Source organism: Cavia porcellus, unplaced genomic scaffold (assembly GCF_034190915.1).
Source record: "Cavia porcellus strain 051 isolate PalLab524CR breed Dunkin Hartley unplaced genomic scaffold, mCavPor4.1 scaffold_29, whole genome shotgun sequence".
Classification (NCBI taxonomy): Eukaryota; Metazoa; Chordata; class Mammalia; order Rodentia; family Caviidae; genus Cavia; species Cavia porcellus.
The window spans coordinates 2038072-2059953 of record NW_026947512.1 but is presented as its reverse complement, the minus strand read 5'-3'; the positions used below and the strand labels follow the sequence as shown (position 1 = coordinate 2059953).

Below are 21882 nucleotides of genomic sequence, written 5' to 3'. Positions count from 1 at the left end.
CCAAAATACCAATTGGAAAACAAAAATATTTAAAACAAAAGTTTTAAACACACGCACATCATAACCCAAGTACACACAAAGCCCAGCTCCAAAGGAAAAAGGAACTAATAGTAATGGCTTGAGACAGAATTAGGCTCTAAGCCAAAATGAGTAGAGACCCATGATGGAAGTCATAAGGCAATATTAAACGTTTTCTTAGAAATTGATTAAGAGGAATATCTCATGAAAAACTCCCAGGAGAATATAGGGCATCTCCTTGGGAGTTAGTCAGTGTTTCTGTGGATCCTGGAGCACCCCATGAACACGTGTGGGCATGACTCATGCTGGAGAGCAGCAATTCTGCAGGCATCAAGGCTCCTTGGGGATCTGGTGGAGTGCATGGAAGATGGCCTGCATATATCTTAACTATACTTATCAGGTGTGCAAATTAAAATGACAGTAACAATAACATGCGGTGTTTGAATATTTACTAGGGCTCAGGCAATAATCTGGGTGTTTTCATGCATGAGCTAGTCTATGTAATTCTCTATGAAGTCAGTACTACAATTAGCTCCATTTTGCATATGAGAAGACTCCTGCACAGAGAGCTTGGATCACACAGATAGTGAGCAGGACAGTCAGTATCTACACTGGACAATCCAGAGCCTGCCTTCTGGGACCTCACCATGGAGCCTGGAGAATGAGACTGATGTGCAGCAGATGTGGGAGAGCACACTGGATCCCCAGAAAGCCTGGATGCAGCCCCCAGCAGGCATCTCTGTAAAGTGGTCTATGGACACCAGGTCACATGATGTCTATTGAGGACTCTAGAGTAGCAAGAAGCACCAGCAAGGAGAGGGTCCAAGAACCAGAGGAAACTGCCATATTCCAAATCTTTGTCTAAAACCATAGTGCTGCTCTAGTGTAGACCACACACTGTACTATGAAGGAGTCTCCGTGGCCTGGGGGCCAAGGTTCTTAGGGATGCTCCCCTAAAACAAGTCAACAGCCAAATAAGATCAGGAAAGAAAGCAAGATTTATTAGCATAATATAGCCTCCAGGACACTTGTGGTCAAGAAATTCATTTACCATCCTTTAGTTGGCATTTTCCAAACTTTGTTATTTTGTTTGTTTTTTCAAACTTCGTTATGTTGAAATGCGTCAATATCCTGCAGAACAGGCAAACAGTCCAAAAGATCTCTGAGTATTCTCTCAGCTCAGAGATTATATGGTTTCAAGTCTTTCATAAAGCAACAGTAGAAGCAATGAGTTTAAAGTCAGAACTCCTCACATGCATCCAGTTCTCTGAAAAACCTGTGTAAAACCACTTAATCACTCATAATCTTATCAGTGAAGTGAAGATAATTATAGTACCTGTACAGTTATGCATGCTAAAACTTTATGAATTGTAACTTGGCATATTTCTATTAACTACTGCTATAATTATAAATTAAAAACAAAACAAGCCTAGAGGTTTAACCTGAAAAAAGTTTGATCACTTGGTTTTCTGCTTGGCACTTATTTCCCAGAGCCCTACCTGTTCTTAATGCTTTGGAGCAAGGATACATATTTTCAAAGTGAATCAAATCACTTGAATTCCCTCTTTTCTCCAGACTGATACTTTCAATGTCGTTTCTGTTTGGTATTTGGGTCAGGAAGGGAAATAAAAATCAAACGATGTGTTCTATGCAGCAACCGTTTGGTTGAATGAGCTTAGGACTTTTCATTCATGCCAAAAGTTGGCAGTAAAATTAAAGATAGCAAAAGATAAAAGGAAATTCATAGAGAGATGAAATTTACTGGAGAGAGCTGAATTCTCATACAGCAAATTATATACAAATGGTACCAAGACACAAGTCTTCGGGAAAAGAAAATTGTCCTAACCCATCAGAGTAACTGTCTTCCTGGTAGCATGATTATTTTTTATCCGTGCTGGTAGCTGGCAAGACAATCATCCTGGCTCAGACCATGTTTTCCTGTCTTCTGTACATAATAAATAATATACATTTATTCACTGAAAAAGATTATCCTCCAAATTCTTCCAACTCATTTGTTTATTTTTTTCCTTTGGTCTTTACCCAGATGGTGGGTTTCCATCTCCTCCAGTTCAAAATATCTTCCATTTATATGGTGCTTTTTAGTTTTTAAAGAATCGTATCATTGATGACACAACAATGAGCATTCAATATTGAGTTTGCAAGATGAAATTATCTAATAACTGGTTTTTGCTGTTTCTGTAGTACTATTTTGGAATCCACGACTCAACTTTGAGTTGACTTACTCTCAGCAGTAGCTAGGGTTACTCAAAGGCAATGGCACAAGTATTGAGAAATGAAGTTGCCTCTCCCATGGAAAGAAGTGACCCTGATGGTATAAAACATGGCAGCATAGCTTTTTGCATTACATTTCAATTATGGTACACAATCAGGAGCCCAGGTTTTGCCTTTCTGAAGTATTCTGGTTGATAAAATGCCACTCACAATTTCCTTCTTGCAACTTCATGGGAAATGTAGAACATTTGCACAAGGAAAAATGGAGCATCTCTCCCTTTTTCCTAAACCCAGAAGGCTTTATTCAGTACATCTGTTTGGGTTGGACTTGGGCAAGCACCTCTGAAATAGAAAAATCCCTACTAGGAAGCTGTTCAGGACAATAGGCATTGCTCAGAAAGGAGATATCTAAAAAAAACTGTAATGTTATTCTGCTGCAACCCATGCAGCTCTTGAGGTTCTTGGGGCAAAGGACCATGAGAGGATGAGAAAATAAAGAGACAACAAGAGTAAGGTGGAGCATTTACTCTCCTGATGGGAGGAAAGGAACTGCTCAGCCGCTGTAGCACATTTATTTATACACTCCAAAGGACGATGTCCGTTTCAGCCCCACTGCCTAGCAACTTGTTTGTCTGCCTGACTTGGGACCCTTGCCTTCTTGGAGCTGGAACAGCTTGTTTACATGGCTTGCTTGGGACTCTCTGTGTTTTCAGGGTGCCCTGCATTAGCTCCACACATGTGATCAATTTCCAGCTTCAATTATTACATAATTATTACATTATTATGCTATTTCATGTCTTGCTTAAATCACCCCAATGAATTTCATGGCCTATTTTTTATATGATTGATTTTTTTGAGATAGGGTCTTGCTATACTATCCAAACAAGTTCTGAACTCCTGGGCTGAAGTAATCTTCCTGACTCAGCTTCCTAAGCATTTAAGACTACAAACTCATGTAGTTTTTGTTTTGTTTTTGCTCGTGTCCTACTTTTAAACTCTATTTTAGCTTAAAATGACAAAGAAGCCCTTTGAAAATTCTATGAGGTCAATTATTTTAATTTATTTATTAAAAGCATTTAAATAAATTACCATTAAATCAAAATGTGCTGTATTTATATGTGTATACACTTACATATACAATATATCTCAATTTATGAACTTGATTCTTTCCACAATCCTAATCTCAAACTGAGTTAGACAAGAACTGAATCAAATTCAGTGGTTAGTATCAATACTGACTTTATGAAGAAATTTGATTCAGTTCTCATCCAGTTCAGTTTGTAGCCAGAATTATGGAAAAAATTGAGTTCATGAATTGAGGTACTGCTGTATATGTATACAACATATATACGTATATTTATTACTATGTATATAAGTATTATTCATTAAATGTTATGTAATGCACAATTAAAATAATATAAAATGTATGTACTATGAATATGAATATATATTTATATGCTATGTACATTTAGAATATACAAATATATATATATACATTTTTACATATATGTATATATATGTGTGCTCTGTAGTTTGTGTTTGTTTTCCAATCAGTCTTTACAGTCCTGTGCTGTAACTCTTATTACTCCATTTCTCAAGCAAAGAAATCCACTACAGTTTAGTTCTGTAACCCAAGAATGTGCAGTAATAACACATTTGGAATTTAGCCTCTGCGTTGCCTGATTTTAGAGCCTGTGCCCTCTCTCTAGTACATCATTCTGACTTTCTCATGAGTAACAATATAGGAGTTTCAAATTCTGGAGCAGAAAAGAATCTGAGAGATTATCCACTTAGCTTCTGTTTTATGGGAGGAATTGGAGCCCAGAGAATTGAAATAACTTGCTCAAATTCACACAGCTAATTAAGTGACAGCGGTTCTCTCTGCTTCGCGTCTGCTCAATGTAGGTCCAGAGCGCTACTGGAATCCTAAGCACTCAGTGTGTAATTTTGTTGGGGTTTTCCTCAAACTTAAACTAGCTTTACTGTATTTCCTTAACAGATACAGAAATACATGACAAACAACAATATTCACCCCACTTACTAAGAAAAATGAATAAATCAATGTATGAAAGATGAACTCTAGGATTTTGATCTATTTCCTTATACTTCCAGATAGAGAGGTAGATGATAGATGAAAGATGGATAGATAGATAGATATGATAAATAGGTAGATAGATAATAGATAGATGCATGATATAGATAGATGATAGATAGATAGATAGATAGATAGATAGATAGATGATAGGTGACAGGTCTATAAAATCAGAACATAATAAAAGTAGACAATCAATAGCCTCATGTAGTCTTTCTTGCATTCCTTGGCCATATAATGATATACAAAGTACATGTTTTACAGACATACCCCCCGTTCTCTAAAGTTTGCCTTTCTCACTCAGATACACCTTATGGAAATCTCCCCAAATCAATGACCATTTTTAAAAATGGCATAATATAAAGTCTAGAATCTGCAATAATTGTGATCACTCCCTTTACCATAAATTCAAGTTTATGTTTTCTGTTGTTTGTAGTCCTGCAGAGAATATCCTTATATAGGTGGACAGAATTCCAAGAGTCAAAGGGTGTACAGATTTATAATGCTAAGAGATGCTGCCAGAACACACTCCAAAACAACTGACATTCTGAGCTTCCACTCCAACAGCAGTGGAATCGTTCTTTTAATGTTTGGCAGTCGGATGGGTGAGGAGCACTATTAACTTCACAGCACTATTAACTCTAATTTGCATTTCTCTGATTCATAACGTAATAGTGGCCTGACGAAATGCTATGTATGCCTTGTGCGGGGCTTCCTGGGTACTGAGCCTCTACTTGGAGCACTTCACATACACTAGGTTTTAAGTTCTTACAATAATCCAGTGAGACAAATACTAGCTTTGTAAGATGATGAATCTCAGGTACAGGAATGTGCAGTAACTTCTCCAAGGACACACTGCCAGGCAATCTGTCTCTACTGCAGCTCAACTACTCCAGTCACTGCAGCAGGGTGCCCAACAGCTGCACATATTCGCTGACACTTGGGAATGCTTTGTAGACATTGCTGCTTTGTATATTTTGCTCATTTTTCTATTTGACTTCATATTTGAAGAGCTTTTTCACATGTAGCTAGACAATAAATTTTTTACCTACAAAATTGGTTGTAAATATTTTCTTCTGAACTTATTACTTGTCTCTTGATCTTATGGTATTTTTTTATGGCGTGAAAGCTTTAAAATTTTGTGTACAGTATGTATCTGTACAAATTATGTGTGTGTGTAAATTACACATGTGTGTGTACACTTCTGTACCAACAGAAACATTCTCCCCAACATACAGGTCACATGCTTAAATTTCTTTTCATTGTTTTGAGGTTTTAAGCAGAATTTTATTTTTCAGTATGACATGAGGTAGGGATCCTAGGTAGGCTGCACACAGTGCTGGTCTTGTTTGGTACAATATATCAATTGTTTTTTCTTTACTGGATTATTATCTTTCCCATATAGAATATTATAGTACTATGTGTAATGAGATCTATCTCAGAGCTCTTTGTGTTATTTCAGGAATCCTATTGGTTTTTATACTACACAATCAGCAGATTTTCTGGTAGGACTGTCCTCTTTCATTACACTTGCTCATAATTTTATAGCTATGATTGGCTATATAAATCTTAACATTATGGAACCAATTAAATAGCTCCATTAGATTCTAATTAGAATCGATTAATTATACATGTTACTAAGGAAATTGTATTTTTATAGTGTGATATTTTCTCTTCCATGCTGTATATTTTGATAGTTTTTCTGAACTTGCCTGAGATCATTTGATAAAATATTAGTTTTTCCTAGCATGGCAGCACATGTCTTTAATACCAGCACTCAGGAAGCTGAGATGGCAGGATCACCATCAGTTCAAGGCCAGCCTGGACTAGTCAGTGAGTTCAAGAACAGCCTGGACTACAAAGCAAGACCCAGTCTCCAAAAAACAGACAAAAAAATCATTATAGTTTACTCCACCTGGCTCCTGTGTCGTTTTTGTCTATATATTCTGAAAGTCTTACTAGTTCTATATTCTTACTAGTTCTTACTATATTCTTACTAGTTCTATATTTCTTGGATTTTCTAGGTATAAAATTATATCACCAAATTTAATATGCATCCCCTTTTCTTTTCCAATATTTATGCAAAATGTATTATTTGCTTGTATTTACTACAGTTTCAAGATAATGTTGAATTACAATAATGATTATGAGCAGGTCTCGTCCATTCCTGATTTTAATGAAAGCAATATTACTACTTTAACATTTATGATATTTTTTAATCTTTGTCACATTTACATGCTTCCCTTCTATTTATATTTACCTATTTTTTAACTAACAATGTGCCCCTTAATGTATTAATGAAATACATTAATATTAAACCATTTTAGCATCCCTAGAATAAGCCCTCCTTGGTCATTTTCTTTCTTTTTTCTTTTCTTTTTTTTTTTTTTTTGGAAGCCACTTAGAGTTGAACCCATAGCGGTCACACTGAGCTACATCCTCAGCCTTTTTTATTTTTATTTTGAGACAGGGTCGCGTGCAATCCTGCCTGGCTGAAAATATTTCTCCTAATGATACATTTTGCATTTTCACTTTTGCAAAAATATGTATTAGGGTGATTGAGTTATAGTTCTTTTTTTCCATCTTAAACTTTTAAAACTTTCTCACACAAGTTATCTCAGTTTATTCACTGGGTATTTGAGGGGGATTATTATTTCAAACACTATTTCTATTTCCTATGGTCTTCTGTGGCTAGAATTTACTCCTTGTACTTTAATTTATTACATAAAATCTGGGGATAATAATGAATTTAAAACTGCAAGCCCCTTTTTTCTGAAAAGATGGTCATTCATAGTCATGTCTGGTAGGCCATCCTTTTGTTTCTGAAACAACATGAATAAGCAATTTGTTTTCATAGTTTATTTTTAAAAGATCATGAAATCTTCTCTTTTCCAAAAGGAAACATTTTGGCCTGGGAAGCAAAGTATTTGCAGGGTGATGTAAATGTATGTCTGCGTGTGTCTGAGCTCAGGTTTCTATAGACCTAGTTATGTTTCCTTCTCTCTGGTGTCCTTTGTGTTTATTTTATGATGCTAGGGAAATGAACAAGAAAAATAAGAGATATTCATCCCTTTTCTGGACGAATTTGCAGTGCACCTTGAAGAGAACTTTAAAAGCATTGTTTGAGGACCTAGAGAGCTGGGAAGTAGTACCATCAGACCAAATTATGATACATTTTTTTAAAAATCAATGAGCCTGAGGCAGCTAGGACAAAATACTTTAAGAATAAACAATCTAAAATGTGTTGGTAAACCAGCCAAAGTAAGGTGGACTTTTTCCCCAGGCTCACCCTGTGGATATGAGCCAACACCGGCAGGAAGATTTGTCGTTCCACTTGGAATATGCTGGGAAGGGAGCTCCTGGGAAAAGACGTGAAGTATAAGAAGTCTGACCATGCTCTAGGCCAAGGCAAAGCAGATTCTCTTACCTCCTCATTGTGGGCAGTTAAGTCTGGATATGAAGGCCTTCTTTAGGGACTAGCAGAGCCAGGCCATGAGGCCTCTGTGACAACCCCTAGGACAGGCACACCTGAAACTGTGTGCTCCGAGAGTGGCTGTATTCTTGCATATGTTATAACAGGTCCTCTCCTATGTTCTAATTCCCTTGTAATGTCCCCACCCCTTCAGAAACTTCCTTGTAAGAGCAGCAATGCTGAGGAGAACTGAGGCGGCTCTCATTGGGGATGAGGAAGGAAGCCGAGTCTTTACAGTGACATCCCACAAGGGAACCCGCTTTTGGCACGCAGGTAGCCCAGCTGTGGACTCCTCTGGGATCTGCTTTGGCTGTAGAAATCACCTTGCCAGGTCATTCCCTTCTTGGGCAACTCTTCTATGGAAACTGAGTATTGCAGCTTATAAAATGCTGGCTCAGGTAACAAAAGGCATATGGAAGTATACTGTTGCCTATGATTCTCTGTGGCAGAGTGTTTGTTGGAGCACGGTTACAGCTCTTCCAGGACCATATCCTCTTCTTTCCCTTATCTTTGCAGGTGTTTACCCACACACACTGCAAAGTGCAACTGTGTCCTAGCATCTGTCTTTGCAGAGTCCAGATTAAAGGGGTGAAGGACCCGGGGCAGTAGTGTGCTCACCCATAGAGAAGAGGAGAGGAGGCCATAGCCTGACTCTGAGTACAATGGAGGCAAGGGCCTCTCTGAAATAACTGATGTAGTCAGATGAATAAGGCAAGCTTTGTGATCGTGGAGCCTTCTAGAACACAGTTCCTATCACTCTGGTCTTCACCACCTGGCTCCTTAGGGCACAGTGGAAGAGAGGCATCAGTGTACATCTTTTCTCCAGCTCTTTCCTGCAACTTTCCCTTAGCCCAGGGTGATTCTCCAGGCCTGAATTTCCTAGTTATGCATGCTAATCACTCTTTGTCACTGCAGGAGACAAGTTTCCCCATCACCTATCATTTCATTCTATAATCCAATTATTTCCCCATTCATCCTTCTAGTTAGAACAAAAGCAAGCAAACCAAGTGTTTAGCTTATGTTTATTCACATGCCAATTCAACAAAATCTACTAATGCTGTACCAGCCCTCAGAACCATTTCCTGCAGAATTTTACTACTCTGAGAAGCAGCAAATCCTGTCTTTGGATTAAGCCTACCAGTGGTGCTCTGGTCAGTGTTCTTTGAAGTAAGTAAATATATAACCCTATTGGTAGCACACGCTGATTTCCAATTCCTGAGGTGCAAACTTCTGAGGTGTCTCACCAAGATAGATTTCAAGCTACCAGTAAGATTTCACAATTTTCCCAATAAGCTTGCAAAGTTCTTGCACGTTTAACAATCACCTTCTGAGGTCCTGTACACTCTGGCTCCCACACACCATTGGCAGAGATGTCTCCCAGTTCTCTAGTTCACCTTCCTCCACCAATGTATCTGTTGTCTTCACACTGTCATTACAGACACACTGTCACTACTGACTGAGCTCTCTCTTGGGCCTCCCTGATCTCGAGACATCACGTGTCTGATCCCATTTAATCTGCACAAAACCAACGACCCCTCTGCCCATTTCACATGTCACAGTTACTCTAGAGGGTTTTCACCTACACACTGCCCTGCGCCACACAGAACACATGAGGCACTGTACCTGTTGGGCAAAGCAGTACAACACGATGAAGTTCTTGTAAATAGAAATTCAATAAGCATAATACCATAAGCATAATAAGCACTTTTGCAAAGGAAATGGGAAAGCAGCCATTAATTCCTCTATATTTTAAGACTATTTGATGTGTAAAACATATATCCTTGGGTCTCACATCCACAGATTTAACCTACCATAGGTGGTTAAAAATATGAACTGAACATGAAAAAGAGCAGACTTTTCTTGTCATTATTCACTATACAGTATTATGTAACTGTTTACATACCATTTACCTATACATAGCATAAATAATCTATTATTTAAATATTTATTATTACAGGAGGATTTATGTAAGCTTAATGCAAATATTACACCATTTTATGTAAAGGGCTGGGCATTTGTAGAGGGGGAATATATTGCATTTTAAAAGTGGGATGCAGTAAAACTTGTAATATCAATTGTCTAAAACGGTAACTACATTAGTGTGTTCACTCTCTGAAGAGTGGGAAGTATGGTTTCTCTCACTTCCTTTTTATAGCTTCTCTGTCTCCCATGGTTAACACATCAATGTGTACTGCAGCTATAATGAGAAAATAGAACACATATTCTTTTTTATTTGGAAAATACAAAATTGAAAACAAAACCTATGCCCTCACCATTCAGACGCAACAAACAGCTCATTTTGATGTGACATAAAGTTTCTGAAAGAGATTCAGTGTGAAAGGAACAGCAGCAAGCAAGGCTCTGCTGTCCGCGGAGATGACCGAGCATCCCAGCTGCACGGATCCTAACCCACATCCCCGTGGAGCATCCCAGCTGCACGGATCCTAACCCACATCCCCGTGGAGCATCCCAGCTGCACGGATCCTAACCCACATCCCCGTGGAGCATCCCAGCTGCACGGATCCTAACCCACATCACCGTGAGCCCGCAGAGGGGCTGCAGACTGTCTTCTCCTGTGTGCCTTCTGCTTGATCTCCAGTCTTCTCAAAAGCCCTGCGAAAGGCTTATTATTAATCCCATTTAGGGATTAATGGGGCTCATTACGAGGACAGTACTGGGGCTTCTCTTTTGTCCCCTCCAAGCCTCCTGCTGTTGGGAGTTCTAATGGTTAAGAATGTGGACTTTCCTTCGACATAATTAAGTTCTAAGCTGAACACTGCCACTCTCCGGTCTGTGTCCACAGACAATGAGTTGAATTAGTTGCTATTTCTGATCAAATAAGGATGAACAGACCATCTTCCTTAAAAGGCTGTTAGGAGCATTCAGTGATGCAGTGATGAACAAAACCTTAGCACAAGACTAAGGATTCACTACCGCCCGAGGCAGAGCTGAGGCTTGAACACAACCCTCCCTGGCTTCAGTCTGCACAATTGCTTCCTTTTTCCACCAACGCTGCTGGCTAGGGTTCCCTGCCATGTCCTGAACCCGCCTTCAGTGGGAGCACAGCGCCCCCAGCAGTGGGCGGGCGGGGGGCGTTTCTGTTCTCCAGCGAAGGGTGTTTGCTGGGGAGCAGGGGGCCGGCTCCTCCCCCCCCCGCCCCCCTCCTGTCCGGCGGTCTCCTCGCGGGCGGAGGGCGGGGGGTCGGCCTTGTTTCTGCCTGGCTCGGGGCTGCACGGCGGGCTCTCCTTGTCCCTCCAAGGCCTCTTCGCTCATCCTAAGCCTAGTGACTGAACACCCCGGGCAGCTGGGTTTCAGCGGCGCCCCTCGGGGGTGGCCACGCCCAGGCTCCAGAAAATGTGAGCACGAAAGCTGGGAACGTGACCCTCCGCTGGGCGCTGGGCGACGGGCAGCGCCAACCTCTTCAGTATTTGGAGCTGCCCTGCCCGTTAGCTCGTCCTATGCTCGCGTGCCCACGACTGAAGGGCGAACAGGCAGCCGGGAAGGTGAGGCAGTGGGCTCCCTGAACACCGACGGCGGGGGCAGCAGGAGCTCCTGCTGTTCGCCGCCTGGTGGCGAGGCTGAGGGAGGAGCACCCCGAGGTGCTGAGCCTCTGCTGCTGACGTTCTTCCCCCGCCTTCCAGCTGGGCTCAAAGCCAGGCTCTGCGCCGGAATCTCGCTTACGGAGTACTGGGGCTTACACCTTGGGATCAGTGACATTTCTGTCCTGCCAGAAGGACTCCCTTTCTGTCAGGGCTGTGGCTTCCCCTGTGTGTTCTGCTTACCTTAGTTCGCGGAGGGGGTCTGCTTAGGGGGCGGGAGTGGAAGGCCAGCTTGGGTGATAGTTAAAAAGAAGGTAAGTTTTTGCAGAGAACTTTACCCAATCTGTAACCTCAGCTACTGAACTTCTTAGCTGAGGCTTATTGCCCTAAAAAGTAGGGATAATAAAAATGTTTGCCTCATGAGGTTAACTGGAAATGAGATGTTAAATCCATGTAGTTTATAGAATCACTGGGCTTTTATGGAATGAAGAAAAATGCAACCCTTGCAAAGGTAATATTTTATCTCTAGGTTTAAGGGAAGACCCGGAAGGTAAGAAAAAAGAAAAATGGAACAGGAAAACAATGAACATCTCAAGGACCTCCCAGGCGCCCTGCAGTATGTCACCTCATTTTACACGGCAGGAAGCATTTCAGAAAGATCAGCAGCTAAAAGGCTGGCAGCTCACTGCCATATTAACGAGAAGGAAAGCGGCGGGGGAGTTTAAGACGCGAATACCTGCTGTTTTGAGACACCTAATTAGAAAACAACGTCATAGTGAATTAGTAGGGCAAGTCACTAGCTCCGCCAGAGCTAAAATAAATGGGCCGCCAGAGGAATCACAAAGCAAGGTCTATTATTGTCCCCATGGATCTGGAGATTCCAGGCACAAGTCACAGTTGTGATGGGGACTGGGCCTGCATTTTTAGTATCATGCTAAACAGAAGCCCTTCTCAACACACCTGCCGGGTCGCTGCACAGAATCCTATGGCAGTCGGAAATGCTCGTGTCACTTGAACTTGTCCAGATGTAATGAGAAACATCAAGCCTCCAAAACAAAACCCTTTGATAAGCTCTCGGCAAGAAGAGACTATTCTTTCATAGAAAATGCTTATGTAGATGATCTCTTACAAAGAAATAGTTATCTTTCAACTTGCTGAGATGTTTCATAGAGAGGAATTATAGGTGATCAGCTGTTTCTAGTTGGGGGTCTCAGAAACCCACCCTTACCAAGACAATGAGTGTTGGCATGCTGTGTTCATTCCATCTCTCACTTTTCCATTCCTTCAGCCATAGGAGTTGAGGGTCATGTCACAATGAGAGGAGAAAAGGCAATGCAACACTGCAAGTAAGGGATACTATATACCTTTAAGGGACAGAGCTGTTAGGGAGCAACCCAGTGGCAAAGGTTAGAAACTATGCAAATAATGGCAGCCTAGATTTGGGCTAGGATGATCCTTGAATGCTAGTGAGCTTGATATTTACTGTGCCATCAGTTTTGAGCCTAGGCATGTGTATTCTCAGATGAGTGGTATACAAGACAGAGCAGAGGCAAGGAGACCAATCAGGAAGTGAGTGTGGTCACCATCCTTGGTTGAGCAGACCCTTGCAACCTCGCAGCATTTCCTCCTCCCTCTGAGCACCCAGGCTACCCCTTTACCTTGTGGTTTACAACTGTTCTTTACTATGTCACAAACAAACTTCTACTGTAAAAAACCAGTGAACGTTTCCTCAGGCTTAGCTTATAAAACCTTTCTTTTCCACTTGCATGGTTAGATACTAACTCTGGCTGGAAATTTCTCTAAAATACAATTGCCTGCTGATTTATTTCAAGCTGTTGCTCTGATACAGGCTTTTCATCTATCTGCCCATCAGTACATATTGGTGTTCATAAGACTTTAACATGAGATGCGCCTTGGGAAATGTCTTGCTTATTTACAACTTCTAAAGCTAAAGTTCTTCATAGAAAATCTATTGATATTAAACAGAAACTCAAAATGTGAAACTTTATGGAGGAAATTTTATCACTACATTGGTGTCAGCATTATATTTTAATGAATTTATCTCTTTCTGAAATGAAGATCCAGGTTCAGATAGATAAGATCCCTTTCACCTTAACTGTGTTACAGCTGTGCCAATTTGTATCCACAATCAGACTAGTGGCATTGACTGGTTGAGATGAGAGATAAAGACATTATCTAGTTTGGATAGGTTCTTGCTGAAGTCTTTTAAATTACCCTCCCTGGTCCAAAAGAGATATTCTGTTTTGCTCTAATCTCGCTTGGTGAATTGTTGATTAAAATTAGAAGGAAAGCTCCTTGGTGGCTGGAATTTTACTTTATTCCCCATTGCTTTCAGAGACTTAGAAGAGTCACTGGCAGTGACTCAAAAATCATAAATATATGTGAAACAAATGCACCCGTCTATCTGTTTCTTGTTTGGGTGATAGAAGCAATACACATGTGCTCTTGGTTTGTTAAGGCAAAGGAAATAATAACAAAAAGTTTGGCCAAACTGTGGAGGCCATAAATCGATAGATTACTGGAGGTCATTTTAAGATTTATCAGCTTCAAATCTTACAAGAACTTCTTATTCTATCCAAAAGACCCAAATCCTTTTGGAGGGGTCCAGAGTTTGGCATTACAACCATGAATGAGGTCAGGTTTGGGAACATAATCAGGCACAGATTTGGCTGAATGTGAACACAGACCTTCAAATTTGAGCTGACATCTTTCTCTTAAGTTGTTAAAGTTCAGTACAATTGTCTTAAAATCTGTAGATGACATGTTCCTCTCTGATTGAATTCTGGTCATTTTTTTTTACAAGGGTTAGTTTAAAACCTAAAAAAATATAATAACCTAATGAAGACTTCTTCTTCCCCAGAAATCTATTCAAGGTTTGCTCAAGGTCTGACTGGCAGGGCTGAGTGCAATTTGCTTACCTATTTGAACCCACTGGAAAATACAACAAGTGTATTCTGCTTCCTGAAAATTATTTCCCAATCAATTATGCTTACTTTCTCCATGATAAGTGCCAGTGTGAGGTTCCCAGGGCTACTCTGTCTGAGACCTCCAATAGGAGGTCCTTGCCCCATTTATCTATGTATTCTGGAAGTCCTTATTATGCACAATAGGCAAGATCACTTATTGATACTATGCTGAGCTTTCTCCAACATTCACTTTGGATTTAACTGCTTAAACTCAAAACAAAAGCCCCATCAATAACTGGTCCTTATAGCAAACAAGCCTTTATAGTGCCTTCTGAGTTGGGGTCAGTTAATAATAACTTTTTTGAACATATACACAATTTTTTGCCAGAGTAGTCCCAAATGAAGATGCTTTGTCCTTTGTTTCAAATCTATACTAATGATTTCGTATTGCAGCCTTCTTTGCAAAGGACATCTGCACCACCATTTACCCAGCCCAACTTGCTGTGAGAACAAATAGAAGCATATTCTGCTCTGGATGACCATGACCTTAAGTGATAGTCAGGCACCAAGAGTGAAACTCCTACCCCTTGAATTTCAGGAGCAGTGGCTTAGGATCAATTCACTAAGCCAAAGTCATTCCTGGACTATGTTCCTAAGGGTGAAAGTTATGTGTTTACAACTATAATCAGCAGGTTAGTGGATTCTATTCATAGAGGTTCATTTCACAAGTGGTTTCTGCTGAAGGATTCAAGGGAGGCTGTACTCTTCAATAGATATATGATAGGTGTGTTGCCTGCTTTTTCCTGTAGATGAGGTAAATGTTTGCTACCTCTTATTCTAAATTTTTCTTCATTGTTCTCTCTGGTAAAAAAAAAATTTTTTTTTGTCTTTTTCGTTTTTATCGGTACCAGGGATCGAACTCACGACTGCCTGCTTACAAGGCAGGCACTTATGCCACTGAGCTAAATCCCCAGCCCCCCAAAAAATTTTTTTTGAGAATTTCATTTGTGTAAGGAGCTGGACTATGTTTTGGGAAAAGTCTCAAAACAATTTTGAAGAGGGACCCTCAGTCCTGCCCATGAGATATGCCTCCTTTTTCTTTATTTCTCTAACAGATGTTTTAAAATATTCACTGTGTGCCTGGAACTGTGCACAGTGGTAAACAAGATTGGCATGCCTGTAGTGGGTAACTTTTCACTCTTATACCAAAATACCTGAAATAGGTTAATATTATAATAACAAGAGGTTTATTTAGCTCACAGTCTAGGTGTTCAAAATCCAATGACAGAATACCAGCTCTGTGGTGAGGACCTCGCCGTGTCTTTTGCTCTTGTCCCTTTTCGCCCTTTTCAACGGCATGAGTGTATCCCAGAACAAGATGGCATCTGGACCCAGGAAGCCAAGAGCGCAGGAAGGGCCGCGCTGAGTCCTATTGCAACAGCCCTCTCAGAGCACTGCCTTGAGCGCCCAGGAGCAATATCTCCAGGGATTTTGAGGGCACGCCCCCAGGGATATAAGGTGCTCCCACTCATCCCACCTCCTAAGATCCAAGCACCTCTGGATTCTGACTCAGTACAGACCAGACCAAGCCCCAGAGCCTCTGGAAACATGGACTTTGTCAGGGGTACAATTAAATCATATCCTCACCATAGCATTTCCATGACTCCTCACATCATAATGCAGCAAGAATTTTGGATTTCGCACCTCCCCCCCCCCCCCGTCTGTCTCTCCTCTCTCTCTCCCCCTCCTCTCCATGTGGGCGCATGCGTGTTACTGAGTACTGAACTCAGGGCTTCACACTAAGCTACATCCCTAACTCTGCATTTTTATTTTGATATAGGGTCTCGCTAAGTTGTCCAAAGTACCTCAGCTTCTCATCTTGCCATCTTGCTGCCTCAGCCCTCTGAGTGGTTGAGATGACTTAATTTTTTAAGTCACCTTATTTCTCGCTTTTTGTTTGAGAGTATGTGGGCTTGGCTCTTGATAACACCTAACCTCATTCTATGCTGATCTCCCATGCCAATTGTGTTGCAGATCTATTTCTCTGTATCCCTTTCTTTGTCCAAAGTCTTGTTGGTGCTTTTCATATTTTCTTAAAAGGAGATTTTTTTCTTCAAATGATATTTAATTTGAAAATCAAATATGTCAAATAGACAATTCTCAAACTACTCTATGTCTATCAAAAACAAGGTACAATACTCTCTGTCTCCCAGATCTCCCATTTTCTCCAGAACTTTGAGAGAATTCTGTTAAGCTTCCTGTGGAGACCACCAGCCCATGGCAGGCTGGTTTGCACTGTGGAATTGTCTTGGAGCTCAGCTTTTCAGGTCCCCCTTTAGGCTGAATGATAAATCCAGGGTGAGCTGTCACTCAATCTGACCCTCAAGACAATCATCTTTGTTGTCTTTCTGTACATTTTTAAGGGATCTGCCTACCATGCCTACCAGACAGAGTGTATAGGCAAAACCACACACCATCATGGTCCATCTAGTACTTCATAGCATGCCCCAGGCTACTGTACAGTGATAAAACTAGGACTCAGTTTTCAAAAGACAGGCACATGAGGTACCTTCCCTTCTTATAATGCTCTTTCTTTTTTTCTTTCTTTCCTCTTTCAGTGCTTGTGCAGAGTATCCCTCACTCCTTAGTGTAACCAGCAGGTTCTTACCTTGGAGTTCAGGGCGTGGGGGACCAGACACTGTAACTAGACCAGTTCTCAGATACTTGCAAAGGAGTTTGCAAAGTATGCTAATATGCGCACATATTGCAGAGAGTCTCGATGGACCAGTGTTTGTACTGGGAAGAGGAAGGAGGAGGGTATGACTGGGGAGAGAGAGAGAAACAGAGACAGAGACAGAGATACAGAGAGAGAGAGAGAGAGGGAGGGAGAGAGAGAGAGAGGGAGAGAGAGAGAGAGAGAGAGAGAGAGAGAGAGAGATTTCTAATTCAGACCTGTAGCATAATCTTACCGTCTGTGGAAAGTCCCCATGGCACAAATCTGCAGCTTTCCTGCCTTCTCACGCCCCCACAGTTCCCACTCCATTGCTGGGAGAGGCTTTCCAGAACTGAAAAATTTTGAAACACTATTAGTTTCAACCAGTATTGCCTCCTGTCCTCCAAATCTTTCCCAGAATTTAGAGGAAAGGAGGACAAGATGTTTTTGTTTTTGCTGTTACTTGCTTGTTTTTAGGTGCACTGTCTTTTCCTGAATATAAAAGTAAAGTATCCTACAATGCCAAATGCTGGCAAGGATATAGATCTATGCGCTCTCATGTGTATGGCTGGTGGGATATTGTCTGATGCAACCACTTTGAAAAGATAGTTGACACCTTTTCCCATTACATATCATTACATATATTTATGGGGGAATATGATGTTATGCAGGGAAAATAAGGAATGACAGAGTCAAGAAAATTAACATCTCTATCACTAAAATATTTATTTTGTAGTAAGAATATTTAAAATATAACTATCAACAATTTTAAGTATATAACTCATTCTTATTAACTATCACTATGGTATGCAGTACATCTCAAATAACATTCCTCCTGTCTTACTGAAACTTTGTTCCCTTTGACCAATATTTCCCAGTTTCCTTTATCCACCCATCTCCAGCGTCTGGTTGCTGTATTCTTCTCTCTGTTTCTATGAGTCCAGTTGTTTTAGATTCCACACATGAGTGAGATCATGCAACATAATAGGAAATCAACAATGGCTACCATAATGCCTTTTGTTATCTTCAAAATAACTGCTCATACAAATAACAAGTCTTGACATAAAAATCCTGAAAATAACAAAATTGGAAAACTCACATTACCTGATTTAAACTCTTACCAAGAAACTACAGTAATCAAGACAAAATGAAATTTGTATAATAGTCATGAGAATCTACTAATGTTATATAACTGTACGTATCATTGATTAAGATTCATTTCAATAGGCATGTGGAATGGGGAGAACCAAGAAAGAAGCAATATCCCACCTGTGGGCCGGCCAGTGTGCAGACCAGAGAGGACCAGGAAGGAAGCTCAGCCCCCACCTGTGGGCCAGCTGGAGTGCGGAATGAGGAGAAACAGGATGGAAGAAATATGCCTGCCTGTGAGCCAACTGGAACATGGGCCGGGGAGAATCAGGAAAGCAGCTATGCTCTCACCTCTGAGCTAGCCAGCAGGAGGACCACAAAGAATCAGGAAGGAAGCTCAGCCCCCACCAGTGAGCCAGTTGGCATATGGACCCGGGAGAGATGAATAGCTACCCTGATCCCCTCTAAGCAGCCAGCTGTTTTAGAGGAACTGTATCATTTGACCCGACTTTGCAAACCTAAAGCCAGTAGTCTGAGCAAGTACTTAGAGGATAACAGTGTGCAACATAGTAACTATTATAGATTTCCTACTGTCTTATCACTGTTTCATTACATTTCATTGTTCTGTTTTATTCCCTTTAAAATAAAAATTTTTAAAAAGATTCATTTTAATATAGTCATTTCTTACCTCAGGACAATAGCAGGCTATTGTCCATTAAAGGAAACAAAACCATATAGTATTTTCCAAATGAAAATTTGTGTGTCACTGTTCTGAAGGTGATTTTAATTGATACATGGACAGATAAGTTTATTATTTATTTATTTATAATACTAGAGATTGAACACAGCACTGAACTATTTCCTCTTTTAAAAAATTATACACTAGCTGTAATTATCTAACTAGCTGCATGTCAACTTGCAGAGGAATGGATGACAGAAAGAGAGTTTGCCGGTCCTATGTAGATGAAAATGTGTTTTCCACTGAAAGACTGCTTCTCAATTCACCATCAGCTAACCAGATGACCAGTGCAACATTAAGCCAGAGCATTGCAATATGAAAGACCCTTCCTATGGATGCATGACAAATATGAAACAAATCTCTCTCTCTCTCTCTGTCTCACACACACACACACACACACACACACACACACACACACACACACAGCATAAACCTGCCAGAATCATCAATTTCTCTAGCAGTGACAGCCCAGAAGCTGTCACTGTCGTCTGGAGACTAAATGCAATTCCCACTATCACTCTCACTCAAACAGAATCTATCTCAAATTTCAAGCTCCAACTCAAAGTCCAAGCATTGCACTTACCTGACTGGCAGATCTCAAGCTATGAGCCTACTCTTTGGCTGCAAGAGAGGCTTCCAAAGCAAGATTGCACCCTAGAGCCTTTCTTTCTAGAATGGCATTTCCCATGGAGGAAGTAGAGGGAAAGTAGGTCAGATGCATAAAACTATTATTCCACAGAGGAGAGATCTGAGTCTTGAAGAAGTCAAGTAACTTGCTAAGATCACATGACAATCATTTACAAATAAAAACTAACTTTCCAAGCAAGCTTTGGGAATTAGAGGCTTCAGGAAGTTTTTTTCTTATATAAGAAAGAAAATTCAGTCAAGTTGGTCAGGGAAAAATGAAGGGAAACTGTAAGTTGTATCCCTCAAAAACTAAGGAGTGACACAGCATTCTGAATCAGCAGGCCCAACGCCACTCCAAGGAGACAAATTTTCCTGCATTTTCCAAGGAGATGAGTGGTACAATGTCCATTTTTGATGGTGAAGTAGCAAACCCCAGAAAGCAATTCTGTTTTTCTTACAAAGCTGGTGCTTTACTGGAATAATTGCCTTAGTCATAGTCTTTTCGAGCTCTGTTCCCAAGAGGGTCCTTGATGACTTTGAGTTCTTCTCTGGTTTTAGAGTTACACAAAGACACTAGCACTTTGCAGTCTTGTTTCTAGAGCACTGTGTAAGCCACACTCTCCAGAGCATACATGTCGCATGGTAAAGATTCTTCTCTGGGTGGCTCTCCAGGCTGTACCTCGTTCATCTCTGCAGCATTACAGGAGGCAGTGTTGGAACTGCCCTGGAGAGGGGGCTGGTGCTGCTGGCTCCTCTGAGTGGTTCTGGGGATTCTTAGGGTAGTAACTGTAGTAGAGGATGAACCTGATGTTCTGCAGTTCGTTTCATGCTGTGATTCAATTTATCCCTCCAGTCTCCAGCTGCACAAGATTGATGTGAACAGTCCAGTCCATTTCTTTATTGCTTCTCCCCAAGACACTTGCTTTCTGAAAGCTCATTACTGTTACGAGGGATCTTTTCCTGCTGTTTTTAGAGAGACTGAGACATTGGTGGAACCAGTCTCTGTACCTCTACTTGGGCCTATCAGAAGTCAAAAGATGTATCACTCAGCCAAAATTCAATGACAACACTGATAGATTAGTACAGTTAGAATTTACAGTTGAAGCTCCAGGACAGTGATTTGGAGGGAGGCTGGGTGAGGAGGAGCCTGAACGGACATTTACATAGAGTACTTTACTATAGCTAAAGACCAGTAAACTGTGTTGCATTCTCTCATTGAGTTGACAGTGTGCTAGCTCCTCTGAAATTAACCACCCTTCAGCACTTCACCAGGCTGAAACAAGATCAAAAGTTTAAGTGCAGCCTGGGCAACTTAGCAACTTTGTGAGACCCTGTCTCAAAATAAAAAGGGAAGACGGAGTAGAAGGGAAGAGAGGGAGGTTTATTTTGTTTTTATCATTCTTAGCATGCTGTTACTCAGAATTTCAAATTTAGACATGCTACATTCAGTGATTTGGACCCAAAGGAACCAATTTGCTATCGCCATAAACTTTGGAAACCCTTGACTTTAAAATTCTCCAAAGAGGATCTGAACCTTGGTCTCACCACTTTGAGCTCTGCCCACACACATTAATTCAGATGCATAACAGCATAAAAGAAAGTACAAAGCCAAGCGTGGTGGCTCACTCCTGTAATCCCAGCACTCGGGAGGCTGAGGCAGGAGGATTGTTGCGAATTTGAGACCAGTCTGGGCTACAAAGTGAGCTCAAGGCCAGCCTGAAGTGCATATCAAGACCCTGTCTCAAAAAGACAAAAAAAAAAAAAAAAAAAAAAAAAAAAAAAAAAAAAAAAACAGAAAAGAAAAGAAAAAGAAAGTACAGAGGCCATTCTTTCATTAATGGGTTTATTCATAGGAAAAAAAATAATAAATGCCACCAATGAGAATAGCCACTTTTCAAAGAATTAAAAGATGCTTTTGCTAGAATGATAAAAGTTTAAATAATGGACAATAAATTATCTAAATCAATAGGTTCTAAATTATACTGAGAGGAGCCTGGATGTTTTGCTAAGACATCTCTCAGAGCCAGTCCTGCATATGTAATTGTCTAACTAGTTGCTTGTCAACTTGCAAAGGAATGGATGAAGACAGCCTATCAAGCAAGGCCTTGACTTTGAAGCAGATGTACCTACAGATATGATCAGCCCTGGGTCTGGTGGGACCTTGCTCAAGTCACATCCTACCCCTGGCTTCCATGTTCTATCCTATGAGAGAATTCAATGTGATGACCAATAGATCCAGATTCTTAGATTCCTCTATGAATTGTATTCTCTTCAGTGTTTACTTCTAACGTGAAAAATCTTTAGGATTACCTTCGTACAGCTGTCTCAGATTTGGTACATAAATTGTCAGTGACTGAAAACCTTAGCTGTTTCAGGACCAATGTGTTTTGAGGAACTGACAAAAGATAAGCATACATTCCAAAATAGGCATTTC

General features: G+C 40.7%; 1 protein-coding gene across 1 annotated transcript; it reads left to right on the top strand.

The window, feature by feature from the left end:
- Positions 1 to 7990: 7990 nt before the first annotated feature.
- LOC106028729 (uncharacterized) lies at positions 7991 to 13604 on the top strand. Its single transcript, XM_023567204.2, has 3 exons — positions 7991 to 8212; positions 10870 to 11317; positions 11883 to 13604. The coding sequence occupies exons 1-3, from the start codon at positions 7991 to 7993 to the stop codon at positions 12254 to 12256; spliced, it is 1044 nt and encodes a 347-aa protein (XP_023422972.1). The 3' UTR covers positions 12257 to 13604.
- The last annotated feature ends 8278 nt before the right edge of the window (positions 13605 to 21882 follow it).

Bases quoted from the DNA above. Each gene is read 5' to 3' on its own strand.
- LOC106028729 (XM_023567204.2), top strand. From the start codon at position 7,991: ATGCTGAGGAGAACTGAGGCGGCTCTCATTGGGGATGAGGAAGGAAGC. The intron at 8,213-10,869 runs GTAACAAAAGGC...ACCCGCCTTCAG, and splicing joins CTTATAAAATGCTGGCTCAG to TGGGAGCACAGCGCCCCCAG. The intron at 11,318-11,882 runs GTGAGGCAGTGG...TTTTATCTCTAG, and splicing joins GCGAACAGGCAGCCGGGAAG to GTTTAAGGGAAGACCCGGAA.